Here is a 15,356-nt window from a genome sequence, read left to right on the forward strand (position 1 = left end):
CTTTTGTTTAAAGTGGTTTCATATATCTTATTTTACATTACTATCCAGATTTCTAATCAATAATTATCTTTTCGTCATGCTTTGGCCCATGACCAGCAAACCACAATCTCATGTTTCAGCCTGCAGCAGCAAATCATAATATCCACGCTTCGGCCCGTGGTTGCAGACTATAATATCCATGCTTCAGCTTGTGGGGACAAATTAAAGTGCCATAATTGGGCCCATGACCAACAATCCATAAAACCTACGCGTCGACCGTGACATCAAACCAAAATGTCACGATTCAGCCCGTGATTAGCAATCCATAACATAGCTAATCCAAATCCTTTTACTTAGTAATCAAATTTTTCAATTTCATCTATGCTATAGAAAATATAATTTCATATTATATTTCTTGCCAAATTCAAAACAACCAGCATTATATTCCAAACAATCAAAATCATGTCCTAAGCAACCAAAATCGCCAATATTTGATGCGTCTATACAATAAAGAAATAGATATTTATATATTCATATTAGAAATCAATCAACAATTAGGCGGCAAATGATGCAAAATACACAATCATCAACATGTGTTACAAAATACATATTATCTATCTAGGTGAATATATACGAGAATTCTTACCGCTAACACTGACAATTTCAAGTATAGCGAACACCGATCCACTTCACCAAAGGAGGGTCAGAGGATGGTGACTTTGATGAACTATCAACTGCAATCGCCACCACTCAAATACCTCTAATTGATAAGGAGCTTTGTGGGATAGAATGGGAGCTAGTTATTGAGTGGTAATTGCAGAGATCGGCTAGATGGAGGAGCTGGTTGCCATTGTATGGAGTTGGTACTTCTCCAATCCATCCTCTCCAACCCTTCTAATTTATTTCATGTCTTTCTTTCTATGTAAGATCAGGCTTTGAAGAGATTAGGTTCTATCGATCATGACTTCTTCTATCATGTCCTTATTTCTAATTTTCTTAGAAGAAAAATTCAAGAAGTGTTTCAACTTTGCAATGATATCAAACTCCCCCAGTCCCCTTTACATAATATGCAGTTGAGCCTAATTGTTTGGTAGGATTTATGTTTTAATCACAACAACATAGAATTTTATGACAAAATATTTCAAGGAAAAGTCAGCCCTTACTTGGTGGTCCTGCTTGTTATATGAGACATGTTACCACGTTCCATGATGAGTAATGCTAGAGGTGTCAAGTGTCATGCACACGAAAAACCCCACAATGTAGCACAGGGGGGTCTTCGTAAATTGCAATAATTAGTGTGATCTGTGGGAATTCATTGAACTCTAATTCACCAGAAAGATACTCCTAACATATAGCAGATGTACTCTGGCACTTATATTTAGTTTTGCAATGGCGAAGTCATTGGACTGCAGATTGTCTTGACTGCCAGGGAAGCAATTGAAGATATATTACGGCCTGTACAAACTCTTTATCAAGCTAGCTTCAAGGCATAATAATGCCTGTCATTGCAGAAAGCATTCATTGAACAAACATTGAGGTTATCGTCCATAAAATAATTGAACAGAATGTCAACTGACAACAGAGCTGAGCTTCTAGCTAGAGTTATCACAGTACAGCTTCCAAACTGACTGGGCACAAATTGAACTAAAATGCCAGCCCTTAAAAAGTATGGGTCATCTTATTGTACAGTTCATGGCTAGACAAATAATTACAGCTAAATCCACAGTAGTAACTTTAATTTGCTGATTTCGGGAAAGTCTCATTTCTCAAAAAAAAAAAAAAAAAAAAAAATCTGCAAATTCTCATCTCCAAAGCCAAGCCCAGAAAACCGAGTACTTCCATTTTATTTCAATTTCAGTTGGAGGTCATTAAAATACATAGATAACTAACTACATAAAGAGACAATATAACCGAACAAGAGCAAATTAATTCTATAGATAAGAGGTTCTGCCACCATTTTCTTTTAGCTGCTTCAAAGTTCACCTGTTCCCAGAGGCCGCCTTGAGGTGTCGCCTGAAGCCCAAGCTTGGTAGTCCTTAACAAGCTGATTGGACACAGTTCAGTATCGCCATTAGATTTCTAGTACACTTAAACGATAATGAGGTGGAAAAATGTTGCAGCAACTTCGTTACCAGTATCACTTAAGAGTTTAGACACCTGATATATTGAGAACCATCAAATATGAAGTAGATAGTTCGACTACAACTGAGGAGCTACTAAGGCAGCAGAAACTGATTTTAACAAATATATAGATAAATTAACCTTTAGTAATTGCCAGGTCAGACAAGTTCAGTTTTGGCTGAATATAATTTAAATAACAACAAAAGGATTTCTCAAAAAAGGAATACCATATCACGCAAAAGATTCAGAACAATATGAAGAAAATAGACAAGTTTTGAGTCTTTCATATTTAGTGATTTGTGTTCTAGGTGACATGGATGGGAAGCTAGCTCTATCTCATTTAGTAATAGTGTTTTTTTTCTTAATAACGATATGCTGCAGTTATAATTGTTTAACATTCAGGCAAATTTCACAAATGGTCATTAATAGGAAAATTTCCAACAATGAGTGTCAGATCTATTTAATCACCAATGATATCGTATGCAGATCTAAAAGCAGTGCATCTTGGTAACTACTGCAAGTAATCATGTCCTAAAATCATCAATGAAACAAATTATAACGAGATCACATCACTAGAAAGACATGATGTAGAGTAATTATGCGATTGAAACCTTGCAAAGATAGAGCAATCTAATGATAAAAAATGATAAAGGAAGGTCTTGGTGTGGTAAAGAAGAATCATTTGATTTTGATATCCATCTACATCAGTGTATAAACAGTACACAAATGGAAAGAAGAGTTGCACAAGAGTGTCTTTTCACCACAGAAACACAGTCCTAACATCACCATGATTGCAAGAGGGTGTGATAGGGGCAGAACTAGGATATTTACCTTACAGGGGTTAGAAAGATATTACACATAGTCATTGCCTAATATCAGTAATCTGGTGAGAAAGGAAGAGACAGACCATGATCAGAAGATTTCAGACTATGACATTTATTGACTATTCTATTAATGCTCATCATTTATTATTAATATTATGAAAGGAATGTGTGTATTTTTTTTATTCTAATTTTACTGAGAAGTGCAAATGTGGATCACAATATCATGAAGATCAAGGTCATATTGTAAATCATAGATGGGGCTCGATCGGATCAGATCAGATCGGAGATTCTAAGATTTCTTCCAATTTCTTCAAGCAATAATTAGAAAGGGTTAAACTATATGACAAGAAACATGATTAAACATTAATGCGAATGAATAATAAAAATAAATCACCATGTCAGGACATAAGAAGTTCACTTTTCAACAAACATAAGCTCACAAAGAATTTGCTCAAGAAAAAAAAAAAACCATATTTAATTATTTAATACAGCTATATGCCACCATATATGTTCACATAGTATCTAAATTTGTCCCAGAAAATGTATACATGCGCATAGGCTTGCAAAACAAAGAAAACCATACATGATATGTTCCCCACTATCACCACCAGCACCATCATCATCAAAACTGATATGAAATTGCCTCCTTTGCTTGAACAAAAATTTCTTCATCATCTACTATTTGAAATGTAATGCAGCACTTTGATAATAAGTTTTCTTGCCCCTACTAGCAAATTAATTTTACTTTTAATATAACCAACAAAGCATGTTTTGCTCCTCCAAATGCATCAATTCTCATTTGGCTTAGAAGATTTTAGAAGGAATTGGATTTTTAATAGCAGTAGAAGAGAGGCAAAAATTAACCCCATGTCTTGGCTCCAAAAGAACTAAATCTTTTCATTACTCTTAAAAGTTGAAAATTCCAAGGAGATAGCTGAGTTTATGTTTTGGGAGCCTAATAATGATCAATTGGTTATTGTAAGAGTGGAGATGAATTTGTAAAAGTCAAGAGATGAATGGATCTTTGATGATGGCAATCGAAATGTTTCAATATGTAACTCTATGACCTTTATTTGGATCTTACAATCCAAAGGATTGTACAATCCCCAAACCAGATCTTATAGTACATAATGTGGTTCCCACAATCCAAATTCATCCCATCCAAGGATCCTATCTGCACCCCTGATGGCAATTTTTGATTCAAATGGGGTGTAAGATCCATATAACAATGATGGATTATGTCATTTTGAAAAGTAACATATGGCAAATGAGAAACATACCTCCGTATCATGTTCTTACTTGTCTGGCATGGTATATGTCATAGAGCACAGACTGATACAGTGTGATATTAATCCTTGATGTGTTCAAAAGGGAGGTTTTGAGGAAGGGTAAAAGAATGAAACTTTCTAAACAGAATGGGAAATGACAAGGAAAATGGCATCATAACTCTTGTTTTGTTTTTCATAGTGGCTCTTCATAGGTACGCCTTTGAGTGCTTTCTAAAATCTCTTTCGGCTGATCCTTACAGTCTCCAGCAGGTATTTTACTTGGTTTTTTCAGTAACTTCCTGATGTCATTTCTTAATTAATTACTATGTTGTGTTCTTTACAAAGGCTTTATGATCTTCAGAAAACAAGTGGTTTTTTCACCGAAAAAAAAGTAGCTTTCCTACCTGAAGGGGTTACATTTTCCAATAGGGAAAGTCTTGTAGAGGCCCAAACTTATCCACCTATTTCAATGAAGCAAAATCTTTTGGCCCCTTTATCTTATGGATGTAAGCGAATTCAGGAAGAGGCATGCAGAAGTCCTCTTTTCACTTGGTTTGTGACCTTTTTGATTTTTTCCCACATTTTCTTATTTGTTTGCAGAACCATGGTGATTCTTGGATGTGACTGGAGCTAGAAGCAATGGCATGAAAGGAGTAGAAAACTATTGGACAGACATCACATTTCTTCAGACAATATATGTAAAGCCAAACTTCCAGTTAGTGGCTTGTGCTGCATTCTTTTAAGAACCATATGAGGATGTGCAACAAACAATTAACAGAACTTCAACTGACCTGCCTCAAAAATCGTGGAAGCATTATTCTTAACAACTGTTCAAGGACCTGGGTGCCAGTGGATTCAATCACTTCCACTGGTATAGCTCGAAATGCAAAAGGAATTTCAATAGAGACCTGAGTATCAAGACATTTATAACACGAGTTCAGAGTATAAATCTCGATGATGGATAATGATAAAAGTCAAAGTGATTGGGAAACCTCGATGGTTGTATCTGTTGTAATCCCCTGCATTCCCGAGTTTCGCATACCACCATTGCAGGAAACTCTATTCACCATCGAAGCTGCATTTCCCATACCAAATCAATGTCAAAGGAGTCCTGAAAAGGAATTGAATAGTTCAACTCAGATTTAAAGCTTATAAACTTTATTCAGAACATGATAAATCAAACACGAAAAAGAAATGTTCAGATTCACATAAATTGGCAGTAAGATATTTCCAAAACAAATTATTTCTAACATATGACTTCTGGCTTCCTTTTAATATGTAGACAACTAAACAACATTATCTTATAGTTTAAGTCTCTGTTAAAGCAAAATATCACCCTTAAACCCAACCAGAAACTTCTAATATTACTAAATCATTTATGTAACAATCCCTAAGTTGCCACAAAAAACTGCTGATTTTTCAACTAAACTTGGGAAGATATAGGATTGTAGATAGAGTTCTCGATTGGAAAGCTTCAGTCCCCATCCAATAGACTTAAGCTTACCCTTTCTGATGCTTAGATATATTTTGCATTTTTCTTCTCTTCAATCTTGTCGCATGACCATGCAGATATTCTCAATCTAATTTGGCTAACATAGATATTCAATTGGATCAAGAGAGACATTGATGATATAAAGAAACCATATGAAATTTACCAAAATAAAACTTCCAGTTTAAGTATTTCAATAATGATAAAGTCAATGACCAATTTGAAAATGTGCAGCAACTACAGCACAACCCACAATAAAAAAAGGAACAATAACCATGAACTCCAGCATGTAGCTTAAAATAATATATATACTATAAGGGTCTCTTTAAAACTATAGCTGCAGTAAGCAAAGAAAAAAATTAGGAGATAACTGATTTCACCTACCACATAATGGCAGTTCAGAGAAATGATGATATAGAAACATTTATAGAAAAACTATCTGTGAATAAGCAAACAAATAATTATCTTCCTCAACAAGATAATGAGTTATTCTATCCAAATGAGCCAAAGTAAGTAAAATCATATTTTTACATATTCACAGTTGTAGTAGAACTAATACAACCATAAAAAAACCAAAAAGCAATCGATGAAGTGAGAGCTAAACAACAGAGCATTTATAGAGGAGGTGCAACAAACTAATAAAAAAACCTAAAAGCAAGAGATGAAGTGAGAGCTAAAAGACACAGCACGTATAGAGGAGGCACAACAAAAAGGATCATTAGACCCTTTGGGAATCAGCTTGGGCACCTCAGGAAGGGTCTAGACTTTAAATAAGGTTTGGAAGCAAGATCAACCACATTTGAGATAAAATTGTGCATCAAAATTTCCGAAGGCCATAACTTCCTCATACGGCGTCCAACTTTAGTGCTTTTTGTTTGAAATTCAGTGCTTCTGTGAGATCTACAAGGGTGCGACTTACCCCAAGGGGTTCGTGGCACCGTGATGAAATAGGAGTTTGATGATATTTGGGCTTCGACACAGGCCAATCAAAGTACAAATTTTCATTTCGTTTAAAACTTTAACTGGATGTATCTCCTAATACGGAGTTAGGCAACATGGCAAAGAAAATAGTTGATGCAGGACTCCAGATCTAGATCAAAATTAATTTTTAATTTGACATATTTTTTCATCCTAGTAACTTACTATTTTGTAAAAAAATTATCTTGTAACTATAAAAAAAAATCCAACTCAAACTAGGGACTCGGTCCCCACTAGTATAAAATGAGGTGTTGCAAATCAGCTATATCGTATGAAATGCAAAAAGAGTCTAGAGCCCTACTTTCCCCACTCCATTATTTTATTAATTATTTTTCTTGAAAGGTTCTAAATGAGCAGATAGGAAGAATGCTTCCTTCTCTCTCTAATCAGATCAAGAAACTCCCATGATTGTCTTGGACTCAAGACGATGCAATGCAGCTCAGCTGGCTGACCAGCTGAATCAATGCAACAAGTGCATGTCTATTTAGCAATATGGATGTTGATGCAGCATACTAAACCTATATATGCTCAACTATCCAACTTATCATGAATTATCATCACCAATAAAATCCTCAGCGATCCAACTAAAGAATCACAATTGCATCTCATTTATAGCTAAAAACATTAACCTATCAATTTAGGCCACCTATCCAAGCCCAACCTACTAAACTATTGGTCATCCAATCCCCAATTCATCAGCTTCTCTAATGTGGCCCTTCAACTTCCAAGCTTGGTTACTCCTTCCATTACTCCCTAGAAAATGAAAATTTTAACTAGAAAATGAAAAATTAACTATCACAGACTTTCTTCCTAGCTAAATTAGATATGGACTTCAACATTCTGATACATGAAGATATTTTGGTTTTCTAAAGCATCTAACAAGCCTAAAAAATTTTGACTGCACTGCAACTCCATAAATAGTGAAACAAAATGCAACATGCATCTTGCGGTACCGTGATTTTAATTGTTTTCGGCTTTAGCTGAAGTGGATTTGAGCAATCCTTGCGAACAAAGGATTGAGTGATCAGCCAAATTCTAATCCAGGAAGGCCCAAGTGTTTCCTGGATTCACTTTAAATCACATCCAATTGTTATGCAATAATAGGCAGGTCTGCATATAGCATGCCACGAAGTTCCAACTTTGTAGAGATTATCTTAATTAATTATAGGACAAGAGGCATGAACACTCGAATGGAATCTTAAAACTTGATTTAATTGTAAAATGCATGCTGTCTTCACAACACAATTATTGAATATTTATTAGTTGCAATGATATATGATCATGTTTCCATAATCCTGTTTCAGAATCAATGGGATCAAGTTTGATGTTTTATATAATTGGGATTTGACATGCCTATCAAATGTGGTTGAACATATTAAGAATTCAGCCTAGGTCATCATGATAGTCGACTTTGCCAATCAACCTGCTTTAATAACATCTGACTTTGACATCCAGTTCATGCTGTTATTGGCTCGCACTGCTCAGTCTCATAGAGATTTTTTACTTGGTTAACACTATCAATCAAATGGTTTATTCTGATGGTAGCAGCTCTATTTGAGGCTTCTTGCTGCAAGCAGACTTTGTATGTTCTCATATTTATCCTATTGCATAACAACTAAGAAGCAACGATATGGATAAGGATATTCATACAACATGACATGGATACAGTGATATATAATCTTGAGAAGTATGATACAACAACAAATAAATACATAATACACATGTACAAAGCAAAGAGGGTTTCAAATTAACATAGTCTCTACTTTATATGGTAGCATTGACGTCTATAAAATCCATCATTCAATTATTTAAATCAATAGACCATAATCCATCCTTCATACAGTAATATTGACATCACAAACTCCAAAACTCAACATTAATCGTTAAATGCAGAGTCCTTTTTAAATCTCAAAAAATAGGATACTTGAAAAAAGTATCTGACATTTATCCTAAAAGTATCCCAGAGGCATCTATCTGATGATGACCCAGATTGCAACTTGATTCACATGGTATCCAAACACGGGCATTCACAAATAAATTTATTCTAAAACTGATCCAAACTAAAGAAAGAAAAGAATATATTCAACAAGAAGAGGTGTCACCGTACCTGAGAATTTCTCATTCTGAGCTTCCACAAGCGGCGAACCCTCCAGCTGCCACCCATGCAAAACAATAAGAACCACAATCACAGAGAGAGAGAGAGAGAGAGAGAGAGAGAGAGAGAGAGAGAGAGCAAAAAAACAAGAGAAAGAAGACGGTAAATTTGAATTACCTTGCAGGACAAGAGCCTGATGCAGCAACCATTTGGCTCCTCGTCGACCCGGACAACAAGAACAGGACAGACCTCGAAGGCAAAGAACTTGATGCGGTACACGTAGCAGCGGAAGGTGTTATCATCCACGCGTTCGATCCGTTCCGCGTCCAGCACCGAGTACTGGCTCGCCGGTAGGCTCATGTACTCCACTGCGAAGTGTTTTTTTTTCTCTCTATTTTACTTTCCGAGAAGAAGAGTGTAAGGAAAAAGGAAGGAAGCTGGAAGGTACAGAGGACTTAATTACCGAGAGGGCGCTGGAGCTGCTGGACGGAGGTGGACTCGGAGCGCTTGGCGACGAAGCGGGCTTTGGGGGCGGAGGAGACGGCGGAGGCGAACATGGGACCGGGGCGGGGGGAGATCCGGTGGCGTTTAATGGAGGGATGAGGGGCAGGGGTCAGGCGCACCGGAGAAGGAGAGTGGAGCGCCATTAAGAAGAGCAGAGGAGGTGCGAAAGAGAGAGGATAAGAGGGGAAGAATTATAGGAGAGTCTTTTTTTTTTTTGGGTCAAATGGAGAGTCTTTTTATGTCCTGGTTGTTGTGCAAGGGAACAGCTGTTACCGCAGCCGGGAGGAATCTTTGGATCCAAGACGTAAAGCTGGGCCCACCAGATGCTCGCATGAGGGCATAGATTCTCCACGAATTATGCTGCTCTTTTTTTTTTTTTTTAAGTCAAATCCGCATTTCATTTTATATAAGTATAATGTGAGTAAAATTACAATAGGCGTGGGATGCAAGCTAAGCTTGTCCAATAACTTTTCCAAAATGCCGGACAACATAAGAGACGACTTAGTCTGTTACATTATTCGCCTCCTAATGCACATGCGCTATCTGGCAGGAGGTCAACTCCCGCACCAATCTACGGATGTCCCGTATCAACGGGTAATTATTCCGTATCTATCCATTCTCCAGTCAATCATCATGGAGGAGCCACTCTCAAGAAATAGGCTGTCGACTATCAGCATCCATCTCGTATACAAAATACTCCAGGTTGTCCGTAGCTCCGCTCCACTACAGTCATGCTCTCTAGCTGCAATAACTCTGCCATCATGGTTCCTGATTACAAAACCCATGCCCCCAAAGACACTATTCTAGTGCCTTCATCAAAATTTACGTTAAGATAACCAATAGGTGGCAGTACCTAATTACGAGGATAGCTTCGCACAACAGAGAGCTACTATGCCTGGATAGCCGCCACGTTATCCAATTACGAGGATGGACAGCCATCAAATAGATAGCTAATGCATGCTATATACAACGCACTGTGGATGCCATACACCTTGTTATGTTTAATTGTCATCCCTCTCTATAATCAAATGATATACTATCTATCCAAAATTATACGGTTCTCTATGGTAGTAGCTGCAAAAAATTCGACATCCTTGGATTAAATCTTACGAAGATATTGCTGGCTGCGGATTGTTGGAGTAGCAAGTAGCCAAGTAATATGGAGAGAAAGAGACTAGATGCTGCATGCGTGGATTAATTCTGCAGGTAATAAGATGAAAATTTGCAATTTTACTTCCTTATTTATGGTGGAAAATTTATCCGATAAAGAGGAAGATTCATAATTTGCAGGAGGGAAGACAAAAAAAAAGGCTAAGAGTTAGTTAAAAAGGCAGAAAAAAAATCGACTAACATAAAAAATTCACAAATGAAAGACGTGAGTTGTGATGAAGCAGCAGTAAGGCCAAATAAATAAAAAGTGGGTGTCAACCAAACTGTCTTCCAGTGTGGGTGTAGATGTGATTTTTTGTCTACTGCTGATTGACATCAGCTGAAGCCTCCTTGGATTTGGAAAGAAATATCTTCTCATGAGGCTGAAGCACAATCATATCACCATCATACACCTTATTTGAAGCTCAGAGCTTGTACCTTATATACCTTATAGATCACAGCTAATTAAGTGATCTGAATGCAACTGCCAAACCAAATTAAAAGAACTAAATCCCATGATCATAGCATATCCAGGTGACCATTACAGGATGCAGTATTCTTTAGAATGCAGCTAAAAGTAAGATTACTACCAGCATATATAGGATGGCATATACCAGAGCTATCCAACAGAAACAGAAGAACCTCCATTCCTATAATGTGATTCACCCAAGGTGCTATGACATTGACAGTACCTATAATCATCAACATGATCACACAGAGTCATGTAATTTTATCGTAATCTATGGCTACGGACCCATTAGGTACAAGGAATCCACTTAATTATGCCCTAGAGGACAGTATGAAATGTCAACAACTTGAATAACCATGCTTGTTGGTCGCACAGGTTAATAGATACAGAAATTTAAAAAAATACTCTAGTTCTCTTATTTTTATGCTTGATTAATTACCGATGGATATGGTTAATTGTGAGTCATTTTATGTTAATGTATATGTTAATTGGGATATTTCTGAGTGCTACAAACAACAGTCATTGGAACTTGTGCATCGGAAGGCTTAAATATCCCTCTCAGCATGATCGATAAGCATGATCGATGTGGCTTTTGATTCTCTAACAGTCGTTACATACATTAAAAAAGAAAGAAAAAAAAAAGTTCAAACAATCCACTTGAAGCTAAACAAACCAGTTTGAACTAGCAAACTATGCTCAAAATTAGTTTTAAGTTGAGCCAAAAATTGATCCAACTCAATCCAGACTCAACTTGATAAAGTCTGAATATATTTAAAAATAATTTATGTGAATAAATATCAGACCATTAAATTAAGATTTTAATTAGCAATTTTAAAAGTTTTTGAATCAATTAAATGTTAATGCAATCTTGAAGTAAGCTTTTCAAGCTTGAATTTAATTTCAAACCAATCTTAATTAGGTCCAAGCTTAATCAAGATCGACCCAATTATACTCATAGCTTGGATTGTCAATTATGGGAATAAAAAAATAGCTATTGTAACGTTGGTAACAGGCAAGGGTATTCCCACATATTGTAATTTAAATTTGCCAATCAATGTCATAACTTACTTGCAAGATTTACTAATCACTGTGTTGTAATTTAAATTAGCGATCGAGGAGACGTCCCTACAACCTCTAGTTGGCGCAATCTACATGAATGTAAATCCTCTACAATTCTAGTTGTACAAACTTCTACAATCTAGGTATAAGCGTTGAATTTGCAACTCATACTTACAACAGATACAGAATTTAAAGTGGAGAAAAATCATAGTAACATGCTTTGAAATATATCAAAATTTGTCATCTGCTGGAGTCATGAGCAAACTTGACAGGTCACCCAAATACCATAGACACCACCCTAGTGATAGAAATTTGAACAATCCAAAACTCTGACAAGTTCTCATCTGCTGAATATTAAAGAACACCTTGCTGAACAAATAGATGATTATCATCAGGACTTTTAGAAACCAACTAGCTACCAATTGAGCATGATCTCATTCTTGTGGACTCAATTTGTTAAAAGGGCTAGGCATGGAATTTTCATGGTGTAGGAACAACATATGTATATGTGGATGGTCAGGAATACAAATAAAATGGTGATTCAGTTTGCACTAGATCCCTCACCTATAAATCTACATCAAATGCTTCTCTCAATAACGCTCTTTCTCACCACGGACCCTTCGCTGGTTCCTGTCCTTTTGAACTCTTTCATCTTGCTCATTAGCATCCCCTGCAGAAATGAAAAGTCTTTCTACCACATGAAACCAGAATACTCTTATTCACTTCACTTTGTGAGACTGGAGTGATGCTACCGTGACCCGCCATCAACCTTGATAGTCTGATAGATAAACCAAGCAATCACATCCAATTATACATGGCATTGCATATAATGAAAAGCCTAGAGCTGATCATAGCCTAGACCTCAAACCTAAACTATATTCATTTTTAGTCAGACTTTAGGCCAAGCTTTTAAAAATTTGATATTTTTTATGCTCAAGCCCGACCTATGATTAGCTCTAAAAGAGACATCAGAAACTGTATCATTTCGCAAATGGGATGTGCTTGGACAAACAATGTTGAGAATTCTGCGTACACAACATTACTTCTATCGGCACATCTCTAAAGATATTGTTGCCCAAAGTGATGCCTTACAGGCTAAATCAAAAATCTTAATGTAAAGTGGTTTGGGGTTGTCCTTTTGGTATTCACCACCTTACTTCGCATGAATCCACCATTGGATTGCCCACTGGTAGATTTATGCAGTGGATGATCCAATGGGGGATTCACGAGGTAAAGATACAACCTCTTATCACTCAAAACTTGTAAGTTTCTGGCTTCACACGTTTTGATTGATTGAAGAGGAACCATGGCTGAAAAAGAAAATTTACCCATTTCCCATAAACACCAGTACTTGCATCACAGTGGCATGAATGCCCAAACCTAATCGGGTGCGTGCTACGCTGCCGCCAATGGTGGGTGTACTTGTAGCCTTTCGGGCCGGCCGACCAACGGCATGGTATCTCCCTGCCAATAAAAAGGTGCAACGTGAAGTGATAGGAAGGAATGAATCAAAGGACAAACAGGCTGACGGTAACATTTAGAGTTCAAAGATTACAAACACAATCCCAAAAAATTGATATGAGACTAATCATGTCACAGAAATACACTTCCTTGGGGAAAAAAAATAATTGAGTACAAATCCAAACCAGACCCAACCCCAACAAGCTCCCCGCCCCGCCCCCCCCCCCCCCCCCTCCAATTCACAGTAGCCGTTAGATCCCTGTGATGCCCTGGCCTTCGCGAGCAGATTGACCTAAACCGGTTCCCCATAATTCCTGCTAGGTTCTTGTGACTCAGGACATAAATCAAACACTTCCGGAATATTAAAACTTGTTCCTTTTTCGAGGAAAAAGGAACAATTATAGTAGCATTTCTTGAAGTTTTCTTCACATGAAATCCTTTTCACGTCAATTTCTTAGGAGGCACCTGATTGATTATTTTTCATGATAAAAACCATTATCATCCAGAAACAAAAAAAAAGGTAACGTCCACCGACTAATAAAGAGTAGGGAAAAGAGACATTTTTTAGAGGGAAAACAGCCATGTAGTGACATCCGTAGTCACAGTCAGCCCGCTATGGCAGTCACAGAGATTAACATTTCCACAAACACAAGAAGAGCAGCAGAAGGGAAGAAATGAGATGGAGGGTAGGATGAGGAGTAAACCCTAAGGAAAAGGAGGAGCGATCGGAGGAAGGAAAGGGGATGAGGCGACTTGGTCTTCACTTGTGTATCATCTGGGCGGCGGCAGCGGCGGCGGCCTGGTTCTCCTGCTGCTGCTGGTAGTTGAGGGGCCTCCGGAAGAGCATGATGTGCGGCTCCGGGCGGTGGATCGCGTAGTGCACCCAACCCCGGCTCTGCTGCACCCCGATCGCTCGCCACTCGTTCTGATCAATCGATTCCACCCATAAAACCCAGCATGGGCAAGGTCAGTGCCACTTGATCCAAGTGGCCAATAGATTTCGGAGAAAAAAGGGCAAAAAACAAAAGAAATCCTACGATCGGGGTGGAGATTGGATATGGATTACCTCGGACAGGAGGCGGTTCTTGGGGAGCAACTTCGCCACTTCAGGAGGGAGAACCACGTGCCTGCGATCAAAGAACGACATGCATCGAGAAGATTACGAGAAAGAAATGGATCTTTTGGAACCTCTAGTGTTTTAGTGGTACTAGAAAGAAGAGATAAAGGAGGAGATAGCGGGGGAAAGAGGGGACCTGTATTCATAGGTATCGTCGAAGTACTTCTCCGAATACTGGATCTGGCCCATTGCTCTCTTCTCCTCGATCAAATCTCTCTGAAAAAATTAAGGAAAAAAAAGAGCAAAAAATCAGATCGAATCCATCGTACTCCAATCAAAATCAGAATAGGAAATTAAAAAAATGGAATTACGAGCACGAAAGGAGATGCCCAAACCCTAGAAGCGTATCAGAGACCCGAGAAGGAGAGGGCGGACGCTCCGTTTAACGGGAGTGGGGCTCTGTTTTTGCTCCTGGTCTGTGAATAGGGATGGGATATTTAAGGGCTGTGATTTGACGTTGACGGGTCCCGTGGGCGGCCGGCTTTGGGAAAAAAAAATATAGCGAGCGGCATTTTGAAATTTGAAGTCGCGCTGCGGAGTAGCCAGGTTACAGTGTACCTGCCACACACGGTGACTCCTCTAGTCCTCTGGTAACGGTAAACAATTAATTGGTGGATGGGTCTGCTACAAGCCTACAATGTGACCCAACTTCAGATCGAATGGGCTTGGTTGAACCATAGAACCATATCCTAATCCATCCCTAAGAACTTGAACCCATACTGGACCTAAACTCAGATTTCCCTGTTAATGGCTCCGATTTGGGTCTATATTTTAGACCTAAAGTCAATTTGGGTTTATGCGCGGGTCCAATTGGGAAAATGAACTCAAATAGATCCGCTTGCG

At 38.0% G+C, this 15,356-nt stretch overlaps 2 protein-coding genes across 4 annotated transcripts; both read right to left on the bottom strand.

Annotated features, from left to right (window-relative positions):
* Positions 1-1,802: 1,802 nt before the first annotated feature.
* LOC103710353 (uncharacterized) lies at positions 1,803-9,483 on the bottom strand. Of its 2 annotated transcripts, XM_026805902.4 has the most exons (7): positions 9,218-9,483; positions 8,932-9,122; positions 8,767-8,812; positions 5,185-5,267; positions 4,984-5,100; positions 2,112-2,136; positions 1,803-2,023 (listed from the first exon to the last, which is right to left on the bottom strand). In XM_026805902.4, exons 1-7 carry the CDS (start codon positions 9,399-9,401, stop codon positions 2,016-2,018), a joined length of 654 nt encoding a protein of 217 aa, XP_026661703.1. In that variant the 5' UTR covers positions 9,402-9,483; the 3' UTR covers positions 1,803-2,015. The 2 variants fall into 2 exon arrangements, with proteins under 2 accessions (XP_026661703.1, XP_008794252.1); XM_008796030.6 differs by lacking the exon at positions 2,112-2,136 and having other exon boundaries at positions 9,218-9,481.
* Positions 9,484-13,941: 4,458 nt separating this feature from the next.
* Positions 13,942-14,959, bottom strand: LOC103710352 (cyclin-dependent kinases regulatory subunit 2). 2 transcript variants are annotated; one of them, XM_008796029.6, is made up of 4 exons: positions 14,849-14,959; positions 14,650-14,729; positions 14,463-14,523; positions 13,942-14,321 (listed from the first exon to the last, which is right to left on the bottom strand). In XM_008796029.6, exons 2-4 carry the CDS (start codon positions 14,700-14,702, stop codon positions 14,157-14,159), a joined length of 279 nt encoding a protein of 92 aa, XP_008794251.1. In that variant the 5' UTR covers positions 14,703-14,729; positions 14,849-14,959; the 3' UTR covers positions 13,942-14,156. The 2 variants fall into 2 exon arrangements, with proteins under 2 accessions (XP_008794251.1, XP_008794250.1); XM_008796028.5 differs by having other exon boundaries at positions 14,825-14,946.
* Positions 14,960-15,356: the final 397 nt, after the last annotated feature.

The sequence above is a fragment of the Phoenix dactylifera genome, chromosome 6, assembly GCF_051530095.1.
Source record: "Phoenix dactylifera cultivar Ajwa chromosome 6, Ajwa_hap1_PhDact_Kaust_v1.1, whole genome shotgun sequence".
NCBI classification, from domain to species: Eukaryota; Viridiplantae; Streptophyta; class Magnoliopsida; order Arecales; family Arecaceae; genus Phoenix; species Phoenix dactylifera.

Coding starts and splice junctions, on each gene's coding strand:
- LOC103710353 (XM_008796030.6), bottom strand. CDS start 9,401: ATGGCGCTCCACTCTCCTTCTCCGGTGCGCCTGACCCCTGCCCCTCAT. Junction 8,813..8,931: donor TCAGGCTCTTGTCCTGCAAG/GTAATTCAAATT, acceptor CATGGGTGGCAG/CTGGAGGGTTCGCCGCTTGT. Junction 5,268..8,766: donor TCAGAATGAGAAATTCTCAG/GTACGGTGACAC, acceptor TGGGAAATGCAG/CTTCGATGGTGAATAGAGTT.
- LOC103710352 (XM_008796029.6), bottom strand. CDS start 14,702: ATGGGCCAGATCCAGTATTCGGAGAAGTACTTCGACGATACCTATGAA. Junction 14,524..14,649: donor GACGATACCTATGAATACAG/GTCCCCTCTTTC, acceptor CTTTGATCGCAG/GCACGTGGTTCTCCCTCCTG. Junction 14,322..14,462: donor AGAACCGCCTCCTGTCCGAG/GTAATCCATATC, acceptor TCGATTGATCAG/AACGAGTGGCGAGCGATCGG.